The following is a 27,658-nucleotide window of genomic DNA, read 5'->3' as shown; positions in this document are numbered from 1 at the left end:
ACGTTTTTACTAACGAGTGTATAAGTGTCTTAGACATCACAAAAAATCCATGGATACGCCGCACCGGACTACGAGTCGCAGACTTCAAAGCTTGTGCAAAATGTAGAAGCTTATATTCCGGAAAATATGGTAGTGTAGTCAGAGAATCGAAATCATAAAGAAGCACGGCGAATGCATGCGTACCATCGAGCTTGTGAGGGAGTATGGCCAGTGTTGTGCTAAAGTAGGTACCCCCGTGAAAATCCCCTGCTGCAGGAGCGCGCGTGTATTGAGTGAAAGGCGGAAGCCGTTGCTGTGCGGCAGACAGTACCAGCTTGTTTTCAATAAAAACATGAATCACACATTTTTGTGTTTGTCAATTTCCATCTTTAGAAGCTAGGTTCCTTTTCTTTTATTTTCTTGTTTTAAGTTCTCACTCGCATTCTGCGTGTGGTGCATTCAATGACCACTCACAGTCGGAAAAGTCATAAATCGCACCAAACAGTAATGACAAGTACATGAGAGAGCACATTGCAGGTACTACATGGAAGCATGCAATAATTTATTAGCCTAACTTTTTCGGTCTTATCGGGGGTATTTTTCGCAAGTGTAGAAAATTAAAACAGGTTCCCCTTCCTCAAGCAAAGTCAGAAGGTCAAGAATAAAGTGACATTTAGTTTTTGTTATAAAGGTTTGAAAAAGCAAAAATAAAACCATTGTTTTGTTTTTTTGTGTTTTACACAGAGTAATAGGGCTTAAAGTGCAACTTTTTGTGTAGTCTGGCACGCATTATTTGCTTTTACATTGATTCCTATGGGAAACGTTGCTTCTACTTACAAACGTTTCTACTTACAAACCCGATCGCGGAACCAATTAAGTTCGTAAGTAGCGGTACCACTGTATCTCCTTGTGACTGGACAGTATTGTTTTAATTGTTTACCCACAAAAAAAGCAGTGCAGTACAGCTAGCTAAGGACGATAAAAGAAAACTTAGCTTTCCGAAACGAATGCACATAATTATGAACCGACACGACTTCTGTCAACAAAGCTGCCAAAAATAAATGGAGATGGGCAAGGCTTACGGGGAACAATGGAAAGTTTGTGGTACAAAAAGGTGAAGCTGACAGATGTTTGTATGTGCTTGGTATGCCATAAAAAAATAAAGTATGGCACTAATGGCAAGAAGGTGCTAACACACCACTAAGTAGAGGAGAGACATTAAAACTGGCTTTCCCAATTGTGAGGGGAAATCCCCCCTCTTGACTCGACTGTGCAGGAAATGAGAATGATGCTTTCATGGAGTTCAGCAGTGTGCGTCGATTTTACTGATTAGTTCATTCGTCAGGAGGATTTCTTTTTCCAAAATGATTTGTTTTACTGGCTTAGTGTTAGGCTTTTTATACTTTGCTGTGAACTGATATTTTATTATTCCTGTGACAGTGGCAATAAGGTTCTGTTCTATTCTGTTCTAGTTTCTAAAATCTATCAGGCCCTAAAACTTTCCTTCATGCATTTATGCAGAATTAACAAATGTCTGAAAATAAAGGATTCATTTTTGACGTTTCTACTTTATGGCGATAATCAAATGATTTGTTCACAAGGCCACCAAGAAAATATGTTTCTCATTAACTACAAAATGGACACTGTATTATTAGTACATTTAAAAAGGCTTACAGGTAATGAGAACTTTCCAGACTTTCATGACTTTTGTTTTTCTTCAACAGCATGGGTGACTGCGTCTGTAAAACATGTAAAAACAAAAACTGCAGCTTTTATACCTCGTCAAACTACACGCAAAGAAAAAAGTAGGAATATTAATACAGTAGTCTCCTTACATGGTGGTGTTGTGCGCCAAAAAGATCATCGTAGTGTTCATGTGAAAATACTTACCAGTCCAAACTGCCAGTTCATTCTGTGTTCATCTAAGGTCTGCGTTGGCCCTTCATTCTTGAGTTTGATTGCAAAGAAGTCATTGTCCCTAGCAATGATTCCTGATCCATTATCTATATTTTCCTGCAATGTGAAAACAATAATCGTTCATGTAAAACTGTGATGTTCTGTGTTGTTCAGATTAAGTGTACACACTGGGAAAAACCCTGCAGAATTTGGAAACTCCCAAAATTTTGTTTTAAAAACATTTTTCAAAAACCTATTAAAAACAATACATACACGTATGTTAGAATGTTGGGCTTTTTATACTGTTTGTGAATGATAAAAACTTTCTGCCTACACTAGCAATGTAAATTAATTCCAATTAAATCATCATTTAAAAAAAAAACATAATCAAGTCCAGCTGTTAGAGCAGGCTTGGGCGAAGTGTGGCCTGGGAGCCACATACAGCTCACACCCCCAGTCTCTGACCAGCCCTCACAGTGAGAATCAAGTCAAAGTCAAACATAAGTGGTGCTTTTATTTTGAAAGTTGGGCTGTTATTTTATGTGTACGCATGTGGGTGCTTGTATTGACAAGCAAGCAAGTAGTACAACTTTTGTCTGAAGTGTTACCAAGTTTTGGCTTATTATATATATTTTATACAACTGAACTTCAATTTTACCCTCCTCAGTAACATGGCACTGCAAAACTCCCGTCAACCAGTTGTGCACCTCTCTCGGGGTGAATTTGTCCCGTTTCTGGACATTTCTGATGTTTTTATGTGTTGCATCAAAGTTGGAGCATTGAAAAAAAACACTAGGGTGCTGATATTTCAAGAGATTATTAAAAAATGCAGAGGTTCTAAATAGCACCATGCTGGAGTTTCTAAAAAAATTCATATGGGTGAGACAAACTTTTATGAGGCTTTTATTAGAATGTCCAGTTTTTGGCTCATTGGCTCCCATTATAAATCACAACTTTTAATGTTCTGTACACATGATGTGTTATGAAGCAATTTCTGTGATTACTGTATAAATCTCTTCAATGGTGACTCAAAAACGAACCGCAAAGTAGCGAGGGATCACTGTATATACACATATGCCTGTTTTGTTCAGCTACTTACCTTATGCTTTAGCCGGCTCTTCATTTCCTTGATGCCCATTTTGGCATGGTCTTTAGCCTATCAATAGAAGCAAACCAGAAACAAATAACTCCATAGGTTGAAAAGAGGTTGATTTTGTTGGGGCATGTACTCACAAATTTGTAAACAGTTTTCATAGCTGGGTTTGCTTTGGTCTTCACTGTGTTCAAGATCGCTCCACTCCCTTTCTGTAAGGACGCATGAGAAGAAAGAAAACGCATTTACAAAGTCTTATTTGCAAGTTATTTGTGTCTGTGGCAAAAAAGAGCATCACAAATGTCTGGGGGATGAACATTAGGATTCAAAAGAAATAATACGATTTGATTTAAGGGGAAGTGAAAAAAAAAGTGTTTTCTGAGTTTGATCATGTGGCTTTGGTAAGCTGAGACCTGGGCAAAAGTAATATCATTTTCTGTCAACAAATGGTAAAATGGCTGCCTCCTGAGAGAGAAAAAAAAGGCTCAATTTGAATGTTTAATTAATACTCTACACACAGTGTTAATCAGAATACAATTTTAAGAATTGTAGGGCTACATAAATCATTTTGTAAAAACTGAGCAAACAGCACCCTGAACCTAAAGGATCCCACCAGAAAAGCCGGGGATAAACGGGGAAAAGAGGTCAAGGACACCAATTGATTGACACTTTATTGATTGATTGATTGAAACTTTATTGATCCCCGGGGGTGGGGAAATTCAGGCCCCAGCAGTATTCATACCACAGAGCAGGTATATAAAAGACACACAGATGACATGAGCGCAACTCAATAGGGTCACTTCCGGTTTGATTTGGGGCACTCCAGTTCATTCTGGGGCACTTCAGGGTCAATCCAAGATGGACGCCACACTGGAAGTGAGGGTCAAGGGTTGAATTGTGTAAGCAAAGTGGAAGTGGGGGTGAAGGGGGGTGAATATGGTCAGTATAAGGTGAACACAGTGAATAAAATTAGAATGGGTTGAATCGGTTGAAAAATGTAGAAATTAGAAGGGAAAAACTAAATTTGGGAAAATTTGGTGTGAATTGCAAAATTGAAAATTTTTAATTTTTGGTAAGTGGGAAGGTGTGGAATAGGTAGGCAAAAGATGAACAGTTGAAAGTTGGAACGAGTTGAATCCGTTGAAAGATTTAGAAATTAGAAGTGAAAAATGAAATTTTGTAAAATTTTGCAAAATTTTTTGCAAATTTTAAACGTGAAAACGTGAAATATTTTAATTTGGCAATATTGGGAATGTCCCAAATGTGATTTGAATGTGCTGAAAGATGTTAATTTCAAACTGGAAGGATGTAAATGCTTTGGAATGGGTTGAATCGGTTGAAAAATGTAGAAACAGTAAGTGAAATAGGAAATTTTGTGAAATTTTGCGGAAGTTTTGAACGTGAAAATGTGGAATTCTTGGTAAGTGGGAAGGTGTGGAATAGGTAGGCAAATGATGAACAGTTGAAAGTTGGAACGAGTTGAATCGGATGAAAGTATGTAGAAATTAGAAGTGAAAAACGAAATTTTGTGAAATTTTGTGCAAATTTTAAACGTGAAAAAGTGAAATTTTGAATTTGGCAAATTTGGGAATGTCCCCAATGTCATTTGAATGTGTTGAATTATGTGAATTTCAGACTGGAAAAACGTAAATGTGAAATGTTGAATCTGCCATTAAGAATGAATGGGTAAAAATTTGCCGGAAATTTGTGAATTTTGTGAAAAAGGAAACTTTTTTGAATGAAAAAAATGTAAGCAACGGTGTCATGAATATTTGGAATAAGTGAAAAGTGGAACGGAGTGAATCAGTTGAAGTATGTGGAAGTAGTTAAGGGCCAAAAAAGTGGGCAGAAGTAGAAAAATAATAACTAGAATTTGCAATTCCTGACGAAATTGCGTGTGAAGGTGAAGAAGTTGAATAAATACTTGGGGAATGCTGCAGAATGATGTTGAAACGAGTTGAATCGGTTAAAAAATGTAGAAATTAGAGGTGAAAAATGGAATTTGAGAATTTGGTTGAATTTCAAATTTGAAAGTTTGGAATTTTTGGTAAGTGGGAAGTTGTGGAATAGGTAGGCAAAAGATGAACAGTTGAAAGTTGGAACGAGTTGAATCGGTTAAAAAATGTAGAAGTTAGAGCAAATGTTGAATCCCCATAGAGAATGAATGGGAATTAAAAAAAAAAAGCAATTGCGCCAAAAATTTTCGAAATTTGGAACGAAACAAAATATACGGCTTCAGGAGGTTCACCTTTGGGGTTAAAATGTCACACTAATAATAATAATAATAATAATAATAATAAAGGACAGGAATAACAATAGTGTGAAGGTCTTCACCCTCACACTAATAATAATAATAAAGGACAGGAATAACAATAGTGTGAAGGTCTTCACCTTCACACTAATAAAGGACACACAATTAGTTTTTCAAGATCATTCATATTACTATTTTTTCTATTAAAAGCTGTAATCCTTATCTGCCATAATTTTATTTTTAATGATGGAATCAAAAAGGTTACTATGCAGTCTTACTTTATTGATGAAATAATTATTAAAAATAGTTAGCAAATGGTTTATTTCACAGTCACTGTCAATTTTGAGAATCCAACTGTTTTATTTCGATCGAGAAGCTCTAACAGATCAAACCAACAACTTTTTGATTGGAGCATGTTTGTCACACACCTCTGTAAATAGTTTTATATCAGTAAATAATGCAGCCTCCTGTGCCGGTTCCAAGCCCAGGTAAATGCAGAGGGTTGCGTCAGAAAGGGCATCCGGCCCAAAAATCTGCAAAAATTTCTCATGCTGCGAACCCAGTCTGTTGATTCCATACCGAAATGGAAACAGATGGTTCGCTGTGGCGACCCCTGAGGGGAAAGGCCGAAAGAAAAAGAAGAAGTTGTTGCAATACTTTCAAGATGTAGAGTGGTGCTTTTATCTTCGCAATCAATTCTTTCTAGCCTTACGGCATTAGTATAGTCTTCCTTGATACATATCTTTGTGCCTTTTAAGTTCTTAGCACACTGGAGTACAGCAGATGTCTTTATATCTGGCAAATTTGACCACAATATGTCTCATTCTTTCTCCCACTCCAGGTTTATTTTGTATGATAGGCTTTCTCCTAGGGCTGTGGACTCGGGCGGATTTTTGCACCGAGTCCGAGTCCGAGTCCGGCCTCTTGACCATGAGTCCGAGTCCGTGTCTGAGTCCGAGTCCGAGTCCGGCTGTCCATTTTTTCTGTTAATTCATGTGACTGCTTAGTCTTTATTCAAGGCTAATTTAGATCAAAATCTAAATAATTACAACAGTTTTGTGATGGCTTTGTCTTTATTAAACATATAAACGAATACAATAAACAGATACTTTCAAGTTTTAATCATTAATTACACCATTATAGCTCAGACATTTATCTAAACACAAATAATTAGTGACGACCCCTTATTTGGAAAGCGAAAAACCCATGTCGTACGGCGTCAGCACTATGTTGTTTTCAATAAAAACATGAAGAACTCACGTTTGCGTCAGTCAATTTTAATTTTTATAAAGGATTATTCTCATTTGATGTCTTTAAATTCATCCGCGTTCTGCCATTGAAGCGGGGTGCATTCAAAGACCAGTCGTACAGACGGAACACTCATTCACTTCACCAAAACGCAACAATATAATTACGTGAGCTCTTTGCATAAACCTCGATGCAAAGAAACTCCTCTTTTTGGGTACAGGCTACAAGGAGTATATATTACAAAGGAGACTTTATACTTATATAAATATAATATAATTAAAAGCTGACACGATAGCAATGTCAAACGTGTTCATTTAAGAAAAAGCCACACACGTTTTGTGATCAAATCTTTCATAATGAGAATGATTTGAGTGAATTGATTTGACAATTTTTATCCCCCCTCCCCACCATCTGTCACTTTGCTTGGGACAAAAGGAGCCTTCAGAACTGAAATTTCTTCTCAATTTCATTCAAATCAATTCACTCAAATCATTCTCGTTATGAAAGATTTGATCACAAAACGTTTCCGTCTGTACGACTGGTCTTTGAATGCACCCCGCTTCAATGGCAGAACGCGGATGAATTTAAAGACATCAAATGAGAATAATCCTTTATAAAAATTTAAATTGACTGACGCAAACGCGAGTTCTTCATGTTTTTATTGAAAACAACATAGTGTTGACGCCGTACGACGTCGTACGACATCGGTTTTTCGCTATAATTCGGTATAATTCGAGGTAGTCCACCCTCACCCAAAGTTAAGGTTTCATGGGAATATTATTGTCATAATTGTCTGGACCATATATGATAATTGTTTAATGGTAGTTATTGATAGATCTTGAAGATGTCAAGTTATAGGTGCATAAGACTATGTTGTTCATGCATATAGCACGTTCATTGTAAGAGGGGAAGAGATGTTGTGTATTTTGGGCTAACTCAAATTCCGTAGTAGAAAAACCCCGGAAGTGGGATGGGCATTCTGTGTTGTTCTGGTACGCCCTGTGAACGCACTGTGAGTAAGGAATAAAGCATTTATCATTCACGTCGTTGTCCGACCTATTCTTGCTATCTAAGAACCTGGAAAATAGTAAGGATATAACATATATCACGGGTCATTACGACGAGTTTGGTGGAGTTTTTACTGCTTCTTCCAACTCCTACCGCGCTGACTGTAACCTGACACTCTCTGGCTGCGTCTTGCCTCTTTTTTTTATTGTCGGACTCGGTGGACTCGGTCAAAATCAGCACCGAGTCCGATTCCGAGTCCGAGTCCGGCAAAAAATGACCGAGTCCGACCGAGTCCGAGTCCCCGAGTCCGAACCGAGTCCACAGCCCTGCTTTCTCCAACTCTATCTCCACCTGCAGGTGTAGTATTTCTGCGTGGATTGTTTTTCACATTTTCCTCTGATTGAGCCCATTTTCCCTCTGGGGATTGTGTCATAACATCTATGACCAGATTGTTCTTTCTTGATTCACCTTCCAAATATTCCAATTTATCTGTCATAGTAAAATTTTGTGAGTCATAGTGAGTCACAAGTTTTCATGATGTCTGACTGCATAGAAGCCTTTTTCTTCCTGGGTAAACTGAATTCCGTATTTTCCGCACCATAAGGCGCACTTAAAATCCTTCAATTTTCTCAAAAAACAAAGGTGCGCCTTATATCAAGGTGTGCCTTGTGTGGGGACCGAATTTCAAAATCTGTAGTTGTTTTGTGTGGCTTCCGTAATATACAGGCGTAATATGTAGACCGGATGAACCAATCAGAGGACATTACGTTTTACGTAGATTGGGGCAAAAAAACAATCAGAGGACTGTACGTAACACGTAGAGTATGTACCTCCGCCACCATTGATAAATAAATACTATAGTTCATGCAAATCTGTAAAGTTGTTTTGTGTGGCTTCCACCACACAGAGACGTAATATACAGATGTAATATGTCGACCCGATGCACCAGAGGACATTTTACGTAGATCGGGGCGGTAAACCAATCAGAGAACCAGTATGTAACACGTAGAGTACGTACCTCCGCCGCCATTGATAAATAAATACTATAGTTTATGCAAAGCATTAGGACCCTCTAAAATGGCATAGACAAAGAGACATGCTTACGAGGCACAATTAGAGCACTCTGGAAAGCCAGGATCAGTGCAGAAGACCACCGTGACGACGAGAGGGAACTTGGCATGTTTAATTGTGAACTTGCCAAACTGTTTAATCTGGATGGATTTGCGTATTAATATCGATTAACAATGTGAGTACATTACATGATTAAATAGTAGAATAAAGTACAACGGAACTGACTGCCTTGCTCCAGTGACTTTTTTTTTTTTTTACCGTAAGTCATGGCATGCATGTGCCCTATAATGCAACGTGTCCTATGTGTGCATTAAGTACCGAAAAGCCCCCGGAATTGAGTCTGCGCCTCTTAACCCGAGGCGCCTTATGGCGCGGAAAATACGGGACTACTTTTAATTTCTTTAACTTCTCTTGTTAATGAGTGCAGTCTGTTATTAGTGGATTCTATTAATATTGTTTTGAAAATTCACTTGCTAAGCAATGCAGTAAGTATTTCTTTCTGTTTATCTGTTAGAGCGAGACGAGCGAGTTTAAGTGTTAAATTTCCCACCAGCTGCCTCAATCAATGTTTTGGTATCTTAGTGTTTGTTCTCATTTTGTGTCTGTTAGCAGTTGACAAGTTGTGGTGAAATTAATGCCACCTTCTGAAATGGAGTGTGGGGCTCCATATATGTTGCACAACCTCCTAACCCTACGCTTTCCCAAAATAACAAAAGAAATCTAAAATTTAACTCACAAGAACGTCTCAAAATGTCTCAAAGATAATGTCTCTTAGTTGAATAATCAGTTAGGGTAGTTCTTATCTGGCCTAACTGGGGATTCTCTCTTTGGTGCATGCCGCCACTTACTGTACATATAATTTATACAGTCTACTCAAGCAAACCTGATATACAGTGCCTTGCGAAAGTATTCGGCCCCCTTGAACCTTTCAACATTTCGCGACATTTCAGGCTTCAAACATAAAGATATAAAAGTTTAATTTTTTGTCAAGAATCAACAAGTGGGACACAATCGTGAAGTGGAACAAAATTTATTGGATAATTTAAACTTTTTTAACAAATAAAAAACTGAAAAGTGGGGCGTGCAATATTATTCGGCCCCCTTGCGCTAATACTTTGTAGCGCCACCTTTTGCTGCAATTACAGCTGCAAGTCGCTTGGGGTATGTCTCTATCAGTTTTGCACATCGAGAGACTGGAATTCTTGCCCATTCTTCCTTGCAAAACAGCTCGAGCTCAGTGAGGTTGGATGGAGAGCGTTTGTGAACAGCAGTCTTCAGCTCTTTCCACAGATTCTCGATTGGATTCAGGTCTGGACTTTGACTTGGCCATTCTAACACCTGGATACGTCTATTTGTGAACCATTCCATTGTAGATTTGGCTTTATGTTTTGGATCATTGTCCTGTTGGAAGATAAATCTCCGTCCCAGTCTCAGGTCTTTTGCAGACTCCAACAGGTTTTCTTCCAGAATGGTCCTGTATTTGGCTCCATCCATCTTCCCATCAATTTTAGCCATCTTCCCTGTCTCTGCTGAAGAAAAGCAGGCCCAAACCATGATGCTGCCACCACCATGTTTGACAGTGGGGATGGTGTGTTCAGGGTGATGAGCTGTGTTGCTTTTACGCCAAACATATCGTTTTGCATTGTCGCCAAAAAGTTCGATTTTGGTTTCATCTGACATGAGCACCTTCTTCCACATGTTTGGTGTGTCTCCCAGGGGGCTTGTGGCAAACTTTAAATGAGACTTTTTATGGATATCTTTGAGAAATGGCTTTCTTCTTGCCACTCTTCCATAAAGGCCAGATTTGTGCAGTGCACGACTGATTGTTGTCCTATGGACAGACTCTCCCACCTCAGCTGTAGTTATCTGCAGTTCATCCAGAGTGATCATGGGCCTCTTGGCTGCATCTCTGATCAGTCTTTTCCTTGTTTGAGATGAAAGTTTGGAGGGACGGCCGGGTCTTGGTAGATTTGCAGTGGTCTGATACTCCTTCCATTTCAATATAATTGCTTTGCACAGTGCTCCTTGAGATGTTTAAAGCTTGGGAAATCTTTTTGTATCCAAATCCGGCTTTAAACTTCTCCACAACAGTATCTCGGACCTGCCTGGTGTGTTCCTTTGTCTTCATGGTTCTCTCTGCGCTTTAAACAGAACCCTGAGACTATCAAAGAGCAGGTGCATTTATACGGATTACGGAGACTTGATTACACACAGGTGCATTCTATTTATCATCATCAGTCATTTAGGACAACATTGGATCATTCAAAGATCCTCACTGAACTTCTGGAGTGAGTCTGCTGCACTGAAAGTAAAGGGGCCGAATAATATTGCACGCCCCACTTTCCAGTTTTTTATTTGTTAAAAAACTTTAAATTATCCAATAAATTTCGTTCCACTTCACGATTGTGTCCCACTTGTTGATTCTTGACAAAAAATGAAAATTTTATATCTTTATGTTTGAAGCGTGAAATGTGGCGAAATGTTGAAAGGTTCAAGGGGGCCGAATACTTTCGCAAGGCACTGTATAAAAAACACATACGAGACAGGTGGGACGTGTTGTGTGATTATACTTAGGGACAAAATCCACTTCTCTCAGTGTTTAATTCATTACTTTTTTAAACTTCGCCATCAATAGACTATCTTGGGCAAAATTAGCTTTCCATCAGCGTCAGACTGACAGGCCTGTTGTCAGTATGACAAAATGTCCAGCTCTGGGTAATACTTGAATGAAGTAGATTTGAAATGCGATAGACTGAGGTGCTTTTTAAAAAGATACAATTAGGTGTACAGTAATCCCTCGCAACATCGCGGTTCGATTATCGCGGCTTCAGTACATCGCAGATTCCCCCCCCCCACAAAAAAATTCACAAATTCATAATACCGTATTTTCCGGACTATAAGTCGTGGTTTTTTTTCATAGTTTGGGTGGGGGGGCGACTTATACTGAGGATCGACTTACATGTGAATTTTTTCACAAATTTTCAAAATTTGCGCTCGGCTGGGTGGCTTTGCGGGGACGGTGGATGGGGCTCGGACATGGCTTTTACGCACGCCCGGTCCTATTCTATGGAGCTCTCTTCCACCTCCGTGGCTGGAAGTGCCACCTCCGGGGATGGAAGTCCACGCCGCCACACGCCTGGAAGTCGACGCCGGTGCTTGGGGCCGTGTGGCGGTGAACTATTTATGTTATAGTTATTTGATATATTTTATTTCGTATAGCAACTTGTATATGTTTTTATCGTTACAGTTCAGTAGTTGTTGGTTCGTTGAACTCGTCATGTTAAATAAAGAGCCGTTTACCAAATCCACGTCTTTCCTTGTACTTTGTTAACGCTATAATATAGTTATATACTAGATCTGTGGAATAACGACGAGGCTGACGTCAGAGCGCACGCGCGGCGTTGTTGACAAAGGACGAGGAATTTGATCGATGGATTTAATGATTTGGAGAGACACAGATGGTTTGATAATATGATTGCTTATATAATAGTTATTTGACATATAATTTATATATCGTTATATGGGCCTGTGGAATATTTTGAAGTGCAACCGCCGTCAGAGGCGCGCACCCGGCATAAAGGACAATAGATGGATTTAATGAATTGGAGTGACACAGATGGTTTTATAAACGTGTTATTTATGTAATAGTTATTTGAATAACTCTGAATGTTACGTCAGGCCCGTTCTCAGCTCTTCATTTGTGTTTATGTCACGTTAGCATACCTTTCGTTTAGCCTGTTGTTGCTCGTTCATGTCTGTTCTTGGTGTTGGATTTTGTCGAATAAATTTCCCCCAAAATGCAATTTATACTCTGGAGCGACTTATATATGTTTTTTTTCATGTTATTGTACATTTTATGGCTAATGCGACCTATATTCCGGAGCGACTTTTAGTCCGAAAAATACGGTAAACCTTCTAAATTAAGGAATTTTGGCAGGAAAGTTGCCCACACGCCAGCAGAAGGCAGGGAGTGTTCACACACACAGTACATACACTTGTACCTTTTTATAAAAAAAGTTGTTATAATAATAAGAGTTCTAAAAACATATTTACAGTATTGTACCTTGTTATAAAAAGCATTAAAATAATGAGTTCTAAAAACATTTTTACAGTATGTACAAGTGTACCTTGTTATAAAAAAGTTGTTATAATAATAAAAGAGTTCTAAAAACATATTTACAGTATGTGTTATGAATTCTCCATGTTATTTATGTTATTCAGCCGTGCTTTGATTTGAGGTAGGGTGATTTATTTTGAAGGCCGTTTTCAGGCGATACCACTTCCTGTTTTACGTTTGTGTACATATGTCAGTTACAGTGGTACAGGAGTCATTGATGATGTAAGTGGGTCTCCTAACAAGAGAAATGAACACATGTATAATATTTATATTTTCAATATTTATACAAAATACACACGCACACACCTACACACATGCACGAACGCACACGCACGCACGCACACACGTATCATATTTATATTATTTATACAGTATTTTCTATGTCATTTATACGACGTATTAGTATAGTATATACATGTTTGAAACTATTACAGTATCTTACAAAAGTGAGTACACCCCTCTCATTTCTGCAATGTTTTAATTATATCTTGTCATGGGACAACACTGAAGAAATGACACTTTGATACAATGTTAAGTAGTCACTGTAGAGCTTGGATAGCAAAGTAAATTTATTGTTACTTCAAAGTAACTCAAAATACAACAATGAATGCGTAAATTGCTGGCAACAAAAGTGAGTACACCCCAACCGAAAATCTCAAAATCGGACCCAAATGTCAATATTTTCACCAGTTTCACAGGTCGCCGCTGGAATCCTCTTCCACTCTTCCATGATGACATCACGGTGCTGGCGGATGTTGGAGACCTTGCGCTCTTCCACGTTCCGTTTGAGAATGCCCCACAGATTTCAATACGGTTTAGGTCTGGGGACATGCTTGGCCAGTCCATCACCTTCACCCTCAGTTTCTTTAGGAAGGCAGTGGTCGTCTTTGGTCATCCATGGCAAGGCCTGTTTTGAATGGAACTTGTCCTCTTAAACCGCTGTATGGTCTTAGCCACCGTGCTACAGCTCAGTTTCAAGGTGTTGGCAATCTTCTTATCGCCTACGCCAGGGGTCGGCAACCCGCGGCTCCAGAGCCGCATGCGGCTCTTTAGCACACCCCTAGCGACTCCCTGGAGCTCTTGCAAAAATGCGTGAAAATGGAAAAAGATGGGTTCTTTTGTGTTTTGTTTTTTAAAATATGGTCTTTAGATGGTAATCATGACACAAACATTCTTATGCTGTTTTAAATGCAGCTTTCCTATTCTTAGAAGTCATAGCCTCTTCTTCCGTCTCCTCATTCGTTTTTTTTCCCCTTTCTGAAGAAGCTTTCCAAATATCTGTTTCTTGATCATTTTTGCGAGCTTTGCGGGCTCGACTGGGGAAACTTGTCATGTGACCGGGACGAGCGTCTTGTCCTGAATTAATTGATCGTCGATAAAAAAAAAAAAAAAGTTTTTTGTTTTCCTGTGCGGCTTGGCGTTCCGGTACCAAGTGACCGACGGACCGGTACCGGTCCGCGGCCTGGTGGTTGGGGACCTCTGGCCTAGGCCATCTTTATGTAGAGCAAAAATTATTTTTTTAGATCCTCAGAGAGTTCTTTGCCATGAGGTGCCATGTTGAACTTCCTGTGACCAGTATGAGGGTGAAAATACCTAATTTAATACTACACCTGGTCCCCAATCACACCTGACACCTCATTACACTAACTAGTCGCATTACACAGGGAGGAAAAATGCCTAATTGGTCCCAATTTTGGTTTAATTTTGAGATTTTTAGTTGGGGTGTACTCACTTTTGTTACCAGCATTTTACACATTCATTGTTGTATTTTGAGTTACTTTGAAGTAACAATAAATTTACTTTGCTATCCAAGCTCTACAGTGACTACTTAACATTGTATCAAAGTGTCATTTTTTCAGTGTTGTCCCATGACAAGATATAATTAAAACATTGCAGAAATGAGAGGGGTGTACTCACTTTTGTGAGATACTGTATTTAATGTTCTAATGATAACATATGCACTTATATGGTTTAATATACACTTATTTATACACAAACAATGTATGTATGTTAAAAAAAGGGTGACACCACTTCGCGGATTTTCACATATTGCGGGTGGTCTTGGAACCAATTATCCGCGATAAACGAGGGATTACTGTACACAATATCTAAACAAGACAACCAAGGTCTTCTGATGTGCATTCACATTTTGAATTGAATTTCTATTATGTTTCCTACCACTTCCATAAACACTTAGAACAACTAGACAATGTTTTACAAATTTCACATCAGAATTGGTAAAATTCTGTCTGGAATGGTGATGGGTCTGATTTTACTCACCTTCACAGTGATTAGCCACTGGTGGTAAGATGTATCATTACCTGTGGAGAGAATTGATAAAACATCTTGAAATTTTTAATTTGACATGCTTGAGTCTCTGAAATGGTTTAGGAAAACCAAAATACAGTCAAACCTCGGTTTTCGAACGTCCCGGTTCTCGAACAAATCGGAATTCGAACGAAAAATTCGAGATTTTTTTGCTTCGGTTGTCGAACAAAATTCGGAGGTCGAACCCCGCGAGATGAGCCGAAAGGACCCGAGAAAACCCGACTGCGCGGCCCGGATGCCGACTGACCCCGTTGTTATTGTATTTTTGTTACTTTGAGGATTGTATTAACCTCTAATCATGCCTCCATAGAAAGCAAGTGGGAGCAGTAAAGCCATCCTAAAACACAAAGACGCTCTTAAAGCAATGAGACAGTGAGCGCCCGGCGCGCTGCGGTTGCGCGATCGGACGAAATTAAGCTCCCTGCGCACTGAGGTCCACTTAAATTTTGGAAAGTACATCAGGACTTTAAAAATATTTTCTAAATTTTAGCGACGGCTCTGTCACAATAATGCGACTAGCGCGGTGCAGTTGTGCGGTGGGCGACGCGCTACTGTTGCGCGTTTGGCGGTGCGCTGCAGTTGTGTGATCGGACAAAAATGCGCAAATGAAAAAATGCTTAAAAAAGGCATTTTTTTGTCTCGGAACGGATTACATTTTTTTTCCATTATTTGTAACGGGAAAAATAGATTTGGAATTCGAACGATTCACTTCTCGAACTGCCTTCTGGAACTGATTGTGGTCGAAAACCGAGGTTTGACTGTATATATATTTGCTGCAAGATATATATAAGAAAATATCAATATAGCAATATAGGCCCACGCAATATGCATATCGCAAAGACATGCAATATGTTTTGCAAACTTAAATGTGCATTAACATCCAATATTATCTTATCGTAATTATAACGAACTAGCTAAGAATACAATGAAATTGCTTATTTTGCCTCATTAAAAAAATGTATTCTTTCATTAGATAATAAAAATGGTAAATATTGGTTAAATATCGGAATAATATCGATATTGCTATATTCAACAACAATATTGTATCACGTTTTCCCAAAATTATGCAGCACTAAAATGTGGACAAGTATTCAGTAGTCATTTAAGAGCTGGTATTGTGCATGTAAGCACATATTTAGTATCCAAGCTGGTATTGTGTATGTAAGCACATATTTAGTATACATCCGTCCATCTGCCCGGCCAGCCAGCCAGCCTCCAGTAGTTGAATATGTATTATATTTAACACATTTATGTTTGATTCATGTTGCACTGTTTTTTTGTTTTTTTTAAGAAATTGTGTGTTAAGCGTCAGCACGATTAGCACCTCGGACATTGCGAGTTCTCTGCTCCTGGCCCTCCTGTCCTATTATGCAGTGATCAGTACTGATTGCCTGATACCTGTTCATCATCAAACCTGCTCCCGGTTCATTAACTCTGCTAGTTAACGCTGCACTTCCGTCACTCCCGTCTGCTTAGACACACTCATGCCTGCCACCTGTTTCTGCTCTGGTCCCTTATTCCTGTTTGTCTGATTGGCTGTGTAGCAAAATGCCTGCTTGCTTTCTCCTTGTTTGACTGCTTGCTTTGTGCTCTGCTAGATTTGACCACATGCCTGTCCCCGACTACGAACTTGCCTTGCCCTTGCCTGCCTCGACGCCAGTCGACGCTTGCCTGGTGACTGGGTCGTCAGCCTGCCTCGTGCACCTGCTCTGATGCAGCTTCCCATTTCCCATTCCCGAAATAAAGACGTTCAGGATGCACGTTTGCCCTGCCTCGTCCGCAACGCTGTGACTTAAGTTTGTGTATAAAATAGTGACATTCCATGTCAAATTGCATTGCTTACATAACCATTGGTTCTAAAAATTAAGATTCTTTTGAAAGAGGCCCACAGAATCTTTATCAAGAGATTTCACGATATACACAATGACAAAAGGTTATTGTATAGATTTATGTGTGACAAATAGTGAAACCAGTGTTACTTGTGTACAACAGCTGTAAATGTTTAGAGTACGTAAAAGTATTTGACGGATTGTTTTGGTGTTAGGTCAATTTTGGGTGTATTCAGGCCTGACTGTTCGGTCTGCTTTAAATGGACCAGGGTTCGATTGTAACGCTGGTCCGGACCTTTTGTGCAGGTGTGAATACACGCAAACGAATCCTGGTGCGGATTAAAGGAACCTACTTTTTAAAGTGGTCTCAGCTCTCTTCCAAATGAACTCTGGTGCGGTTCGCTTCAGGTGTGAATACAAACAGTGATTATCAGAACCAACAGCACAAATATGCAAAGCAGGAACGCAGCACGTAGAACTCGCATGTTTTCCTCCATTTCCAGGCCTGTGCTCTGTGTGCCGCCCTGGTCATTGCTGTCCAATAGGAGCACAGATCGTCACAAGCGTGGATGTGTATACAGTAATCCCTCGCTACTTTGCGCTTCACCTATCGTGGCCTCGCTCTCTCGCGGATTTTTTTAAACAAATATTGCAGATAGATTCAGTGCATGGTTGATTTATTTATTTTTTAGTCTGCCACACACACACACACACACACACACACACACACACACACACACACACGCACAGACACACACACACACGCACCCACCCACCCACACGCACGCAACCACCCACCCACACACACACACACGCACACATTCACAGCGTCATAAACAATGAAGCACTCAACCCAGGCAACAAGACAGGCAAGTGCACCCCTACACCATCAGCGACTCCTCGATGGTCGTGGCTTTTTGCGGCGTCATTTGGAGCGCAAGGGCTTTCTCTGCCCATATGACACTAATGGCCAATGGGAACATGTTGATCTGTGTCCTTGCAGTGGATTGGCTTGGCAGTTCTAACAACATTTTATCTCAGCCTCCCGCACTTTATTCACTCCATCTGCATCAACATATCAGCAGCACCTCCGACTTGCACTTCATTACACACATACTATCATGTCTGCGCTCCTCGACTGCCAAGCGGAGTAGAACTGCGTGTCTGCTTGTCACTCCCAATCGGATCGTCCTATTTGCCCGTCATAAAATTCTAAAAAGTCTTGTGCGGATGCTCTCACGCTGGGCAGCGGGGGCACGACAGCTGGTCAGTACGGCGAGAGCAGAGCGGAGCCGTTGCACGTTTACATTTTAAAATGACGGTCAGCGAGCTTGCGTTGTGCAGGCATCTTGAAACACAGCGGTTCAGGCAAACGAGAATCAGGTGGCAGGCGTGCGTGTCAAAACAGACAAAACTGTGAGGACTGACGATTAGCAGTTCTATATTGGCGACGCGCGCCTCAGAGGTCTAGCGAGGAGGGTGCGTGATGCCATAGGCCAGCAGGGCGAGAGCGGAGATGTGACATAGCCACGCACAAAGGAAAAATGCACCGCCGTGCAGAAACAGTTGGGACAACGGCAATGAGCATAACCACGCACGTAGAAAAAAAGCACTGTCGTCCAGGATTTGGGGCAGCGGCCGCCAATGAGCACTCAGCACAGGACGTGGCGCTGAGCAATGTGTGGATGCCCTCGCGCTGGGCTGCCGGGATGCGTCAGCAGGTCAGCACCGCAAGAGCAAAGAGGAGCCGTGACAGATTTACACTTTAAAATTTTAAATGTTTAAAAATACAATGAAGTGTTTAAAAATGAAATTATGAAAAAGTCTTGTACGGATGCGCTCGCGCTGGGCCGCGGGGGCGCATCAGTAGGCCAGCACGCAAGAGCAGAGAGGAGCTGTGACACTTTAAAATGTTTTAAAAAGTGTTTAAAATACAATAGCGTATTTAAAAGTACAATAGAGTGTATAAAAATGAAATTATAAAAGTCTTGTGCGGATGCGCTCGCGCTGGGCCGCGTCAGTCGGCCAGCATGCAAGAGCAGACACGTTTACGCTTCAAAAAGTCTTGTGTGTATATTGTAACATTATATTTACTCATATTTATTTTCTTATTTATTTAAATGAATAAGAATGTTTCTACTAGTCAATTTGAGTTTAAAAATTTTACAAAAGTTTAAAAATACCATAATTATTTTAAAAACAATAAAGTGTATAATACTACAATAAAGGTTCATAAAAGTCTTGTGTGGATGTATATATTTACTCTTATTTATTTTCTTTATTTCCCTATTTATTTAAATAAAGAATGTTTATGAAAATCTGTTTGACTTTAAAATGTTTACTAAAGTGTTTAAGAATACAAAAAAACATTTAAAAGTACAATATACTAGTATAATATAATATAATAGTGTTTAAAAATACAATAAAATACAATAAAGATTCATAAAAGTCTTTTATGGATATTGTAACTTTCTCTACATCGCAGATTTTCACCTATCGCAGGTGGTCCTGGAACCAATTATCTGCGAAAAACGAGGGATTACTGTATTTACCGTATTTATTCTAATTATCGCCCAGGGCAATAATTAGAGAAGGTTTACGTCCAACAGGGGGGATGGGCGATTAATAGAGAACACTTTTTGTCCGATCGCCAAGGGGCACTGAAATGGGTGATATGTACCGTGTTTTGCCATGCATAATGCGCAAAATTGAACTAATTTATTGTCCTAAAATCTGGGGTGCGCATTATGCATGGGTACAACAATTTTTGAAGAAAATCTCCCTCGAAATAAAACTTGAAATCACACCTTTCTTCTTGTTTGTTGTCAATCGCGCATCGCATTCAGCCATCCTGCCCAACACAGTCAGTAAAATTCATAATTGACGACACATTGTTTGATGCGATGGTGCAATCCTTGATGGTGTGTTATTGTCAAATATTGTTTGTTTTTTAATCTCCATCGCAGACCGGATATCATATGGAGGCCGCCATGACAGTATGCGCAGAACGGATGCGCAAGACACGTCAGCTATATAAAGAGCGAGAGTTCAGTTCTCTACCTATTAGTTTCAATTCACAGTTTAATTAGCAGTTTCAATCAGCAAATAACAAAATGCGTATTACAGGTAATATTTTATTTCACAACACTTTGCCTTGTTCCTTTCTTCTCTGCTGTTCACTTTAAACACGCTCCATACGAACACAATGCTCTCGTATCAGACGCTTGATCGATCACCTGCTCGTTTGCTGTCACAATGTACCCTACACAAATCCGAAACATTTATTCGCTATCGAGTTTGCTAGCGCATGCGCAGTGATACTGACCGGCAGAATAACATCCGGTTGTTCCCAAAGATGATATTTTTTCTGAAATAATTTTACGTTTACGGACTTAAGTGAGAGTCAAAATTTGGGTGCGTATTATACATGGGTACAGGCTTTTTTCCAGCATCGACATGCCATTTTTAGGGTGCGTATTTTGCACGCATTTTGTAGCGGAGTGACGAGTGTAATTGTATCATAGTTTATGGAGAAAAACTATTTAAATGGGACATTCAACGTGCTGTCAAATCAGTCATATTTAAACTTGCGCAATGACGTCGGCATGCGGTCGCGGAGGAAAACTAAAGTTTTGGGGGGAATTTTTGGCAGCATGGGCGATAATTGGAGGTATCAATGTTTTTTATTTATGTCATCGCTAACACACACTGGGCGATTATTAGAATATGGGCAATAATTAGAATAAATGCGGTACTTGCAAAATGTACTGTCTCAATAGGAACAGTATCAAACATAAAAGAATTAAGTTCGCTTTTGGTCCAGACCAAAAAAAAACGTATTAAAGGACTTTTCTGGTCTGAATACACCCTTAATCGACCGGCCAATCAATCGGTCAGGCCTTATAATAATAATGATTCATCAACACTGGCTCACCTGCAAAATTGCCATTGTTGATCTCCTCCTCAAAGATGTCACTGAAACCTTCTCCAGAGTTTAATATCTCCAAACGGCCATCAATGAACTGTAGTTGCAAAAACAATTTACTTTACCTTGGTCTTGACTGTGACACTTTTCTCATACATATGTGTGCTATTCATCTTCAAAAATAAACCAATATAATGCTCAGGTTTATTAACCAAAAAATCCTGACAATGTAAGCATTTCTTGACAAAGTGTCCCTGAAAAGCAATGACAGACGTTTATCATTTCTTTTATGATCATATTCTGTAATTGTCAGGCTGACATGTAACCCATTCAGGGAAATATTGCTTTGGTTTTTGGATGATCTGGCTTAGTTTTAACACTTTTGAACAAATTAATCACAAAAACAAGGTTCTATTGTACACAGTACACACACAATGCCCTCAATAATTATTGGCATCCCTGGTTAAGATGGGTTTTAAAATATTTTTAATTATATAATAATAATAATATATACAGTATGTAGAATATGATAGAATAATAATGTTCTCCCTGCTGTTTTGTTGTGAAATGCAGTTTGTGCACAGTATTAACAGCGATGCTAATAAATTGTGGTACACAGCATTTGAAGTAAAATAATTACTTCTTGATGTGGATTTTTTCCCTAAATGCGCTTGAATTAAAGGGTGGATTTTTTGGGGTGCTATATTATTTAGTTGAAGTTAAAGAACATCTTGCCAATAATTATCGATCGATCGATCGATCGATCATTTGTCTCTGTCTATACATTATACATCTATACATCTGTAATTATTGAAAATAAATGTCCCAAATTGAAATCTAAAGAAGTGTGTTTTAAGTGTTTTAGCTAGGGAGTTTGTTCTCTTGGTAGAATAGAGCATAGAAACAAAATTTATATGAATGCAGAAGATTACCTGTTTGAAAAGTTGAAGCTGGATGGCATTCTGAAGGAAGTCTCTCATAGCACTCAATCGATGGTTTACAAAGGTTTCTTCATTAAATGTTATTGGTTTACCCTGAAATTGCAGAAACTGAATTTAAAGTTTAAAACGTGAAAGATAAGATAAGATAAGATAATCCTTCATTATTCCCTCAATGGGGAAACTCCTATGTTAGCAGCAGTACACTTAACATATACACACACACACACGCATGCGGGGAAGGGGGTAAAAGATTTTAAAAAGTAGAAGGTATATATAATTAAAAAATATGGACAGTATATACAAAATACACAATACACAATATACAGTGGAGATAAAAAAAAAATTAGATAAAAAAAATAGTGCAAGGGAAGAAAAAAAAAACAGTGCAAAAAAAGCAGGTAAAAGAGTGTGAGGTAGACAGATATTGCACATTGTGTGATTGCACATATGGTTATTGCACGTTATTGCATGTTATTTTGTCCGTTAGCTACAGTGATCGGCCTGGTTGTACAGTCTGATGGCAGCAGGGAGGAAGGACCTGCGATGCCTCTCGGTGGTGCATCGTGGGTGACGAAGCCGGTCACTGATGGAGCTCTCCAGGGCTCTGACAGTCTCATGAAGGGGGTGGAAGACATTGTCCATGATGGAGGACAGCTTAGCCACCATTCTCCTCTCCCCCACCACCTCCACCCGGTCCAGACTGCAGCCCAGGACAGAGCCGGCTTTCTTCACCACCTTGTCCAGCCTCTTCCTCTCCGCTGCAGTGATGCCGCTGCTCCAGCAGACCACCCCATATAAAATGGCGGACGCCACCACAAAGTCGTAGAAGGTCCTCAGGAGGCCGTCCCCCACTCCGAAGGACCTCAGTCTGCGCAGCAGGTGGAGTCTGCTTTGGCCCTTCTTGTATAGGGCCTGACTGTTAACAGTCCAGTCCAGTTTATTGTTCAGGTGAACACCCAGGAACTTGTAAGAGTCCACAATCTCTATGTCCGTTCCCTGGATGTTCACCGGCGAGGGGGGGACTTTGCGCCGGCGGAAGTCCACCACCAGCTCCTTTGTTTTCCCAGAGTTAATCTGGAGGCGGTTCCGCCGGCACCAGTCCACGAATCTGTGATTCAGTTCTCGGTACTCCGTCTCGTCTCCGTTGTTAATGAGACCGACGATGGCGGAGTCGTCCGAGAACTTCTGGAGGTGGCAGGTTGATGTGTGGTGGGTGAAGTCAGCTGTGTAGATGGTGAAGAGGAGGGGGGCCAGGACGGTCCCCTGTGGAGCTCCTGTGCTGCAGACCACCGTGTCAGACACACGGCCTCCTGTCCTCACAAACTGCGGTCTGTTTGTGAGGAAGTCCAGGACCCATGATGTCAGCTGCTGGCAGGCTCCAGCATGGTGCAGTTTGTTCCCCAGCAGTTCTGGCTGGATGGTGTTGAAGGCACTGGAGAAATCATAAAACATGATCCTCACAGTGCTTCCAGCCCGCTCCAGGTGAGCCAGGGACCTCTGCATGAGGAAGATGACGGCGTCCTCAACCCCGATGCTCGGCCGGTAGGCGAACTGCAGGGGGTCGGCGGAGGAGCTCACCAGGGGGCGCAGGTGGTGGAGGACCAGCCTCTCCAGGGTCTTCGCCAGGTGGGATGTCAGGGCCACCGGCCGGTAGTGGTTGAAGTCACTGGGGCGAGATGACTTGGGCACCGGTACCACGCAGGACGTCTTCCACAGCTGTGGTACCCTGTGCAGCCTCAGGCTCATGTTGAATATGTGCTCCACGATCCTGCACAGTTGCCCGGAGCAGGATCTGAGCAGCCTGGAGGTGATGCCATCTGGACCCGTCGCCTTCTTCACCTTGAGCCTGGCCAGTCCTCTCTCCACCTGGGCTGTGGAGAGCACCATGCTGGGTGGGGGGGTGGGGGTGGTGTGGGGTGGGTTGCAGGGGGGCTGGTTGGTGGGTTTGGTGGAGTTGAGAATGGGCTGGGGGGTCTTGGAGGGGGTGTAGCAGGGGGCGGGGTTGAGGTGAGAGTCCTCGGAGCAGAAGAGGCTCCAGTCGGGGGAAGTTGCAGCAGGGCTGGGTGGGTGGGGGGAGGAGTGGATGGTTGTTCAAACCGGTTGAAGAACCGGTTCAGGTCATTCACCCACTCCTGATCCCTGTCCAGCGCAGGTCTGGAGTTGCTACGACCTGAGATGGTGTTCAGGCTCCTCCAGACCCCGCTGACGTCGTCCCGCTGCAGTTGGTCTTCCATCCTCCTCCTGTAGTTGCTCACCCAGCCAAATTGCTGTAGACAAGTGATTCTCAATTAGAAGGTAAAGACCCAAAAGTGGGGTGCTGTGGAATTGAGGTCTTCGAAGTATTCTCCCCACCGACTCACGACATCCCGAGTCGAGGTCAGCAGCACACCGTCTCCACTCTAAACAGTGTTAACGGTGCACTGCTTCTCCCTCCCTCCTGAGATGCCGGATGGTGGACCAGAATTTCCTTGAAGTCGTCTGGAAGTCATTCTCCATGGCCTCACCGAACTCCTCCCACGCCCGGGTTTTTGCCTCAGCTAGCACCGAGGCTGCGTTCCGCTTGGCCATCCGGCCATCTTTCGGCTGCCTCCAGAGTCCCACAGGCCAAAACAGCCCGATAAGACTCCTTCTTCAGCTTGACAGCATCCCTTACCGCCGGTGTTCATCAGCGGGTTCGGGGATTGCCGCCATCACAGGCAGCAACGACTTTACGGCCACAGCTCCGGCCGGCTCCCTCAATAATGGAGGCGCGGAACATGGTCCACTCGGACTGAATGTCCCCCGCCTCCCCCGGGACGTGGGAAAAGCTCTGCCGGACGTAGGAGTTGAAGCTCTTCCTGACAGGGGATTCTGCCAGACGTTCCCAGCAAACCCTCAGAGCGTTTGGGTCTGCCAGGTCGGACCGGCATCTTCCCCCACCATCGGAGCCAACCCACCACCAAGTGGTGATCAGTTGACAGCTCCACCCCTCTCTTCACCCAAGTGTCCAAAACATGCGGCCGCAAATCCGATGACAAGACTACAAAGTCGATCATCGAACTGCGGCCTAGGGTGCCCTGGTGCCAAGTGCACACATGGACACCCTTATGCTTGAACATGTTGTTCATTATGGCTAATTCATGTCAAGCACTGAAGTCCAAGTCGTAGAACACCACTCGGGTTCTGATCAGGGGGACCGGGCAGTTCCTCCCAATCACATCTTTCCAGATCTTGCTGTCATTGCCCACGTGAGCATTGAAGTCACCCAGCAGAATGATGGAGTCCCCAGAAGGAGCGCTTTCCAGTACTTGTTCTAAGGACTCCAAGAATGGTGGTTACTCTGAGCTGCTGTTTGGTGCATCGGCACAAACAACAGGCAGGGCCGTCCCCCCACCCGAAGGCAGAGGGAGGCTACCCTCTCGTTCACCGGGGTGAACCCCAATGTGCAGGCGCCCAGCCAGGGGGCAATAAGTATGCTCACACCTGCTTGGCGCCTTGCACCGTGGGATGCCGACTGACTCCGTTGTTATTGTATTTTTGTTACTTTGAGGATTGTATTAACCTCTAATCATGCCTCCAAAGAAAGCATTGCTCTTAAAGCAATGCGACAGTGAGCGCCCGGCGCGCTGCGGTTGCGCGATCAGACCAAATTAAGCTCCCTGCGCACTGAGGTCCACTTAGATTTTTTAAAGTACATCAGGACTTTAAAAATATTTTCTAAATTTTAGCGACCGCTCTGTCACAATAATGCAACCAGCACGGTGCAGTTGCGCGGTCGGCGACGCGCTACGGTTGCGCGTTCGGCGGTGCGCTGCAGTTGCGCGATCGGACAAAATTAAGCTCCCTGCGCACTTAGGTCCATTTAAATTTTGGAAAGTACCTCAGGACTTTAAAAATATTTTCTAAATTTTAGCAACGGCTCTGTCACAGTAATGCGACCAGCGCGGTGCAGTTGCGCGGTGGGTGACGCGCTACGGTTGCGCGTTCGGCGGTGCCCTGCAGTTGCGCGATCGGACAAATATGCGCAAATGAAAAAATGCTTAAAAAAGGCGTTTTTTTTATTTTTTGTCTTGAAAAGGATTCATTTTTTTCCCATTATTTGTAATGGGAAAAATAGATTCGGAATTCGACCGATTCGCTTCTCGAACCACCTTCTGGAACGGATTGTGGTCAAAAACCAAGGTTTGACTATTTTTGCTATTCTTGTTAAAATCACACTTACATGTGAACTGGACAATAATAACACATAGTGAAAGCCAAATTGAGCAAATTGGCTATTTCAGAAGTGTGTGTCAAACTGGTAGCCCTTTTCCTTAATCAGTACCCAGGAAGTAGCTCTCGGTTTAAGAAAGGTTGGTGACCCCTGACGTAGCGCATTTTCACTTCCTGAATGTTTTGTGAACGTGTGCCTTCTGGGGCCAATGAACGGTTTTTAACGGCAGTTCACTTCAAGAATGCCAGGTTTTCTCTTCTTAGACAAAAAACAAACCCTGCTTAACACACTGTCAACGAGGCTCAAATAGGCAGGGGGCAACAAATGGTCGCACGGTGCGTGCGTTATCAAAATGCGACGAAAGCGCGAGAGACACTCCAGTCGATGTAAACACTTGTCATGTGATGAGCATCCCCACGAGCCCTTTCTTGTCAAACGGCAACAACAAGGTAATCCCTCGCTACATCACGGTTCGTTTCTCGCGGTTTCACTACATCGCAGATTTTTTTTCCAACTTAAAAAAAAAATAAAATTCAAAATAAATCTTCTAATGAGGAATTATGGCACAAAAGATGCCCTCACGCCAGCAGAAGGCAGGGAGTGCCCACACAATTGGTGCGTACACTTGTACTTTTTTATAAAAATGTGTTATAATAATAAGAGTTCTAAAAACATCCCGTAAATTTCGGACTATAAGCCGCGACCTTTTTCTCAAATTTTGAACCCTGCGGCTTATAGTCCGGTGCGGCTTATATACGATTTTTTCCGTGATTTTTGTCATGACTTGATCACTTTTATACACTCGTAAAAAGGCTGTGGACCGCTGTTGTGCGGCACCGCTTTGCTGGGCGGAGGGATATATGGACACGGTCGCTGGGGAGAAAAGTGGTGTGTTGATCGCATGTCCATCAGCCAGGCAAATAGTGCCGTATAATTCACACAAAGAAGAGACAGAACGAGATCAAGACGGACATTACTGAAAGGAAGCTTTTATACACAAACCGTCATTATGGGGGACAAAAGAAATGCATATGATGCCGCTTTTAAGCTAAAGGCAGTCGATGTTGATGACATTGTGTTGCATCACCCTTTTCTTTATTTCGTGGTCCCGTCTACTCTGGAGCTATACGTGTCGCTCGCTAGTTTAATGTAATTTAGCGCTTCGTGCATGAATAAAATTAGCATGAACAGACCCTCATCATGGAAAATGCTAGAAGAAATGCATAAAACCGACGACGAAAGAGATACTGAGAAAGTGTGTGGCAAAGGATAACTAACGCTATTCCAATCGGAAGACTTCGATGGTTTCAATGCACAGGAGGAAGATGAAGACGATGAAGCTCTTTTTTTTACTTTTACTTGTATGCTTTTTTAATCAGCCCTGTTAGTGCTGTGCTACCGTGTTGCTGCTGTGTTACCGCCGCGTCTCAGTGACTTTTACCGGTATGTTTTATTTAATCAAACCCTATTTGTGCTGTGTTACTTCCGTGTTGCTGCGGTATTACTGCCGCGTCACAGGCAGTGTTTGGAAAGAAATGTTAAGATATGTTATTAAAACTTTAAAAAAGCTTTCTGTGTCCAGTCTTTCTTTGTTAATAACTCGCGTGCACACTTCCGTGTTGCTGTGGTACTACTGCTGCGTCACAGGCAATGTTTAGAAAGACATGTTAAAGTATGTTATTAAAACTTTAAAAAGGCTTTCTGTGTACTGTCTTTCTTTGTAAAAAACTCGTGTGCACGTGCAGCTTATAGTCCGGTGCGACTTATATAAGAAAAAAAC

The 27,658-nt window shown here is 41.7% G+C and overlaps 1 protein-coding gene and 2 long non-coding RNA genes across 8 annotated transcripts in view; 2 read left to right on the top strand and 1 right to left on the bottom strand.

Annotated features, from left to right (window-relative positions):
- LOC119131444 overlaps positions 1-27,658 on the top strand; it is a 546,859-nt gene that overhangs the window by 367,801 nt on the left and 151,400 nt on the right. The window lies entirely within an intron of this gene.
- The window catches only part of LOC119131388 (DENN domain-containing protein 1A-like), a 116,154-nt gene that overhangs the window by 12,989 nt on the left and 75,507 nt on the right, over positions 1-27,658 (bottom strand). For all 6 annotated transcript variants that reach the window (XM_037265795.1, XM_037265797.1, XM_037265799.1 and 3 more), the window contains 7 exons: positions 21,678-21,779; positions 20,755-20,842; positions 14,944-14,984; positions 3,109-3,180; positions 2,975-3,031; positions 1,870-1,992; positions 1,654-1,718 (listed from right to left, as the gene is read on the bottom strand). In XM_037265795.1, coding sequence (XP_037121690.1) covers positions 1,654-1,718; positions 1,870-1,992; positions 2,975-3,031; positions 3,109-3,180; positions 14,944-14,984; positions 20,755-20,842; positions 21,678-21,779 — 548 coding nt within the window. The remainder of the gene's footprint in view (positions 1-1,653; positions 1,719-1,869; positions 1,993-2,974; positions 3,032-3,108; positions 3,181-14,943; positions 14,985-20,754; positions 20,843-21,677; positions 21,780-27,658) is intronic.
- Positions 579-20,616, top strand: LOC119131452. The gene is made up of 3 exons (XR_005099664.1): positions 579-739; positions 12,510-12,516; positions 20,606-20,616. It is a non-coding gene; the product is annotated as an uncharacterized LOC119131452 (long non-coding RNA).

This window comes from Syngnathus acus, chromosome 12 (assembly GCF_901709675.1).
Source record: "Syngnathus acus chromosome 12, fSynAcu1.2, whole genome shotgun sequence".
NCBI lineage: Eukaryota > Metazoa > Chordata > Actinopteri > Syngnathiformes > Syngnathidae > Syngnathus > Syngnathus acus.
The sequence above is the reverse complement of the archived record's forward strand: the minus strand, read 5'-3'. Positions and strand labels throughout refer to the sequence as shown.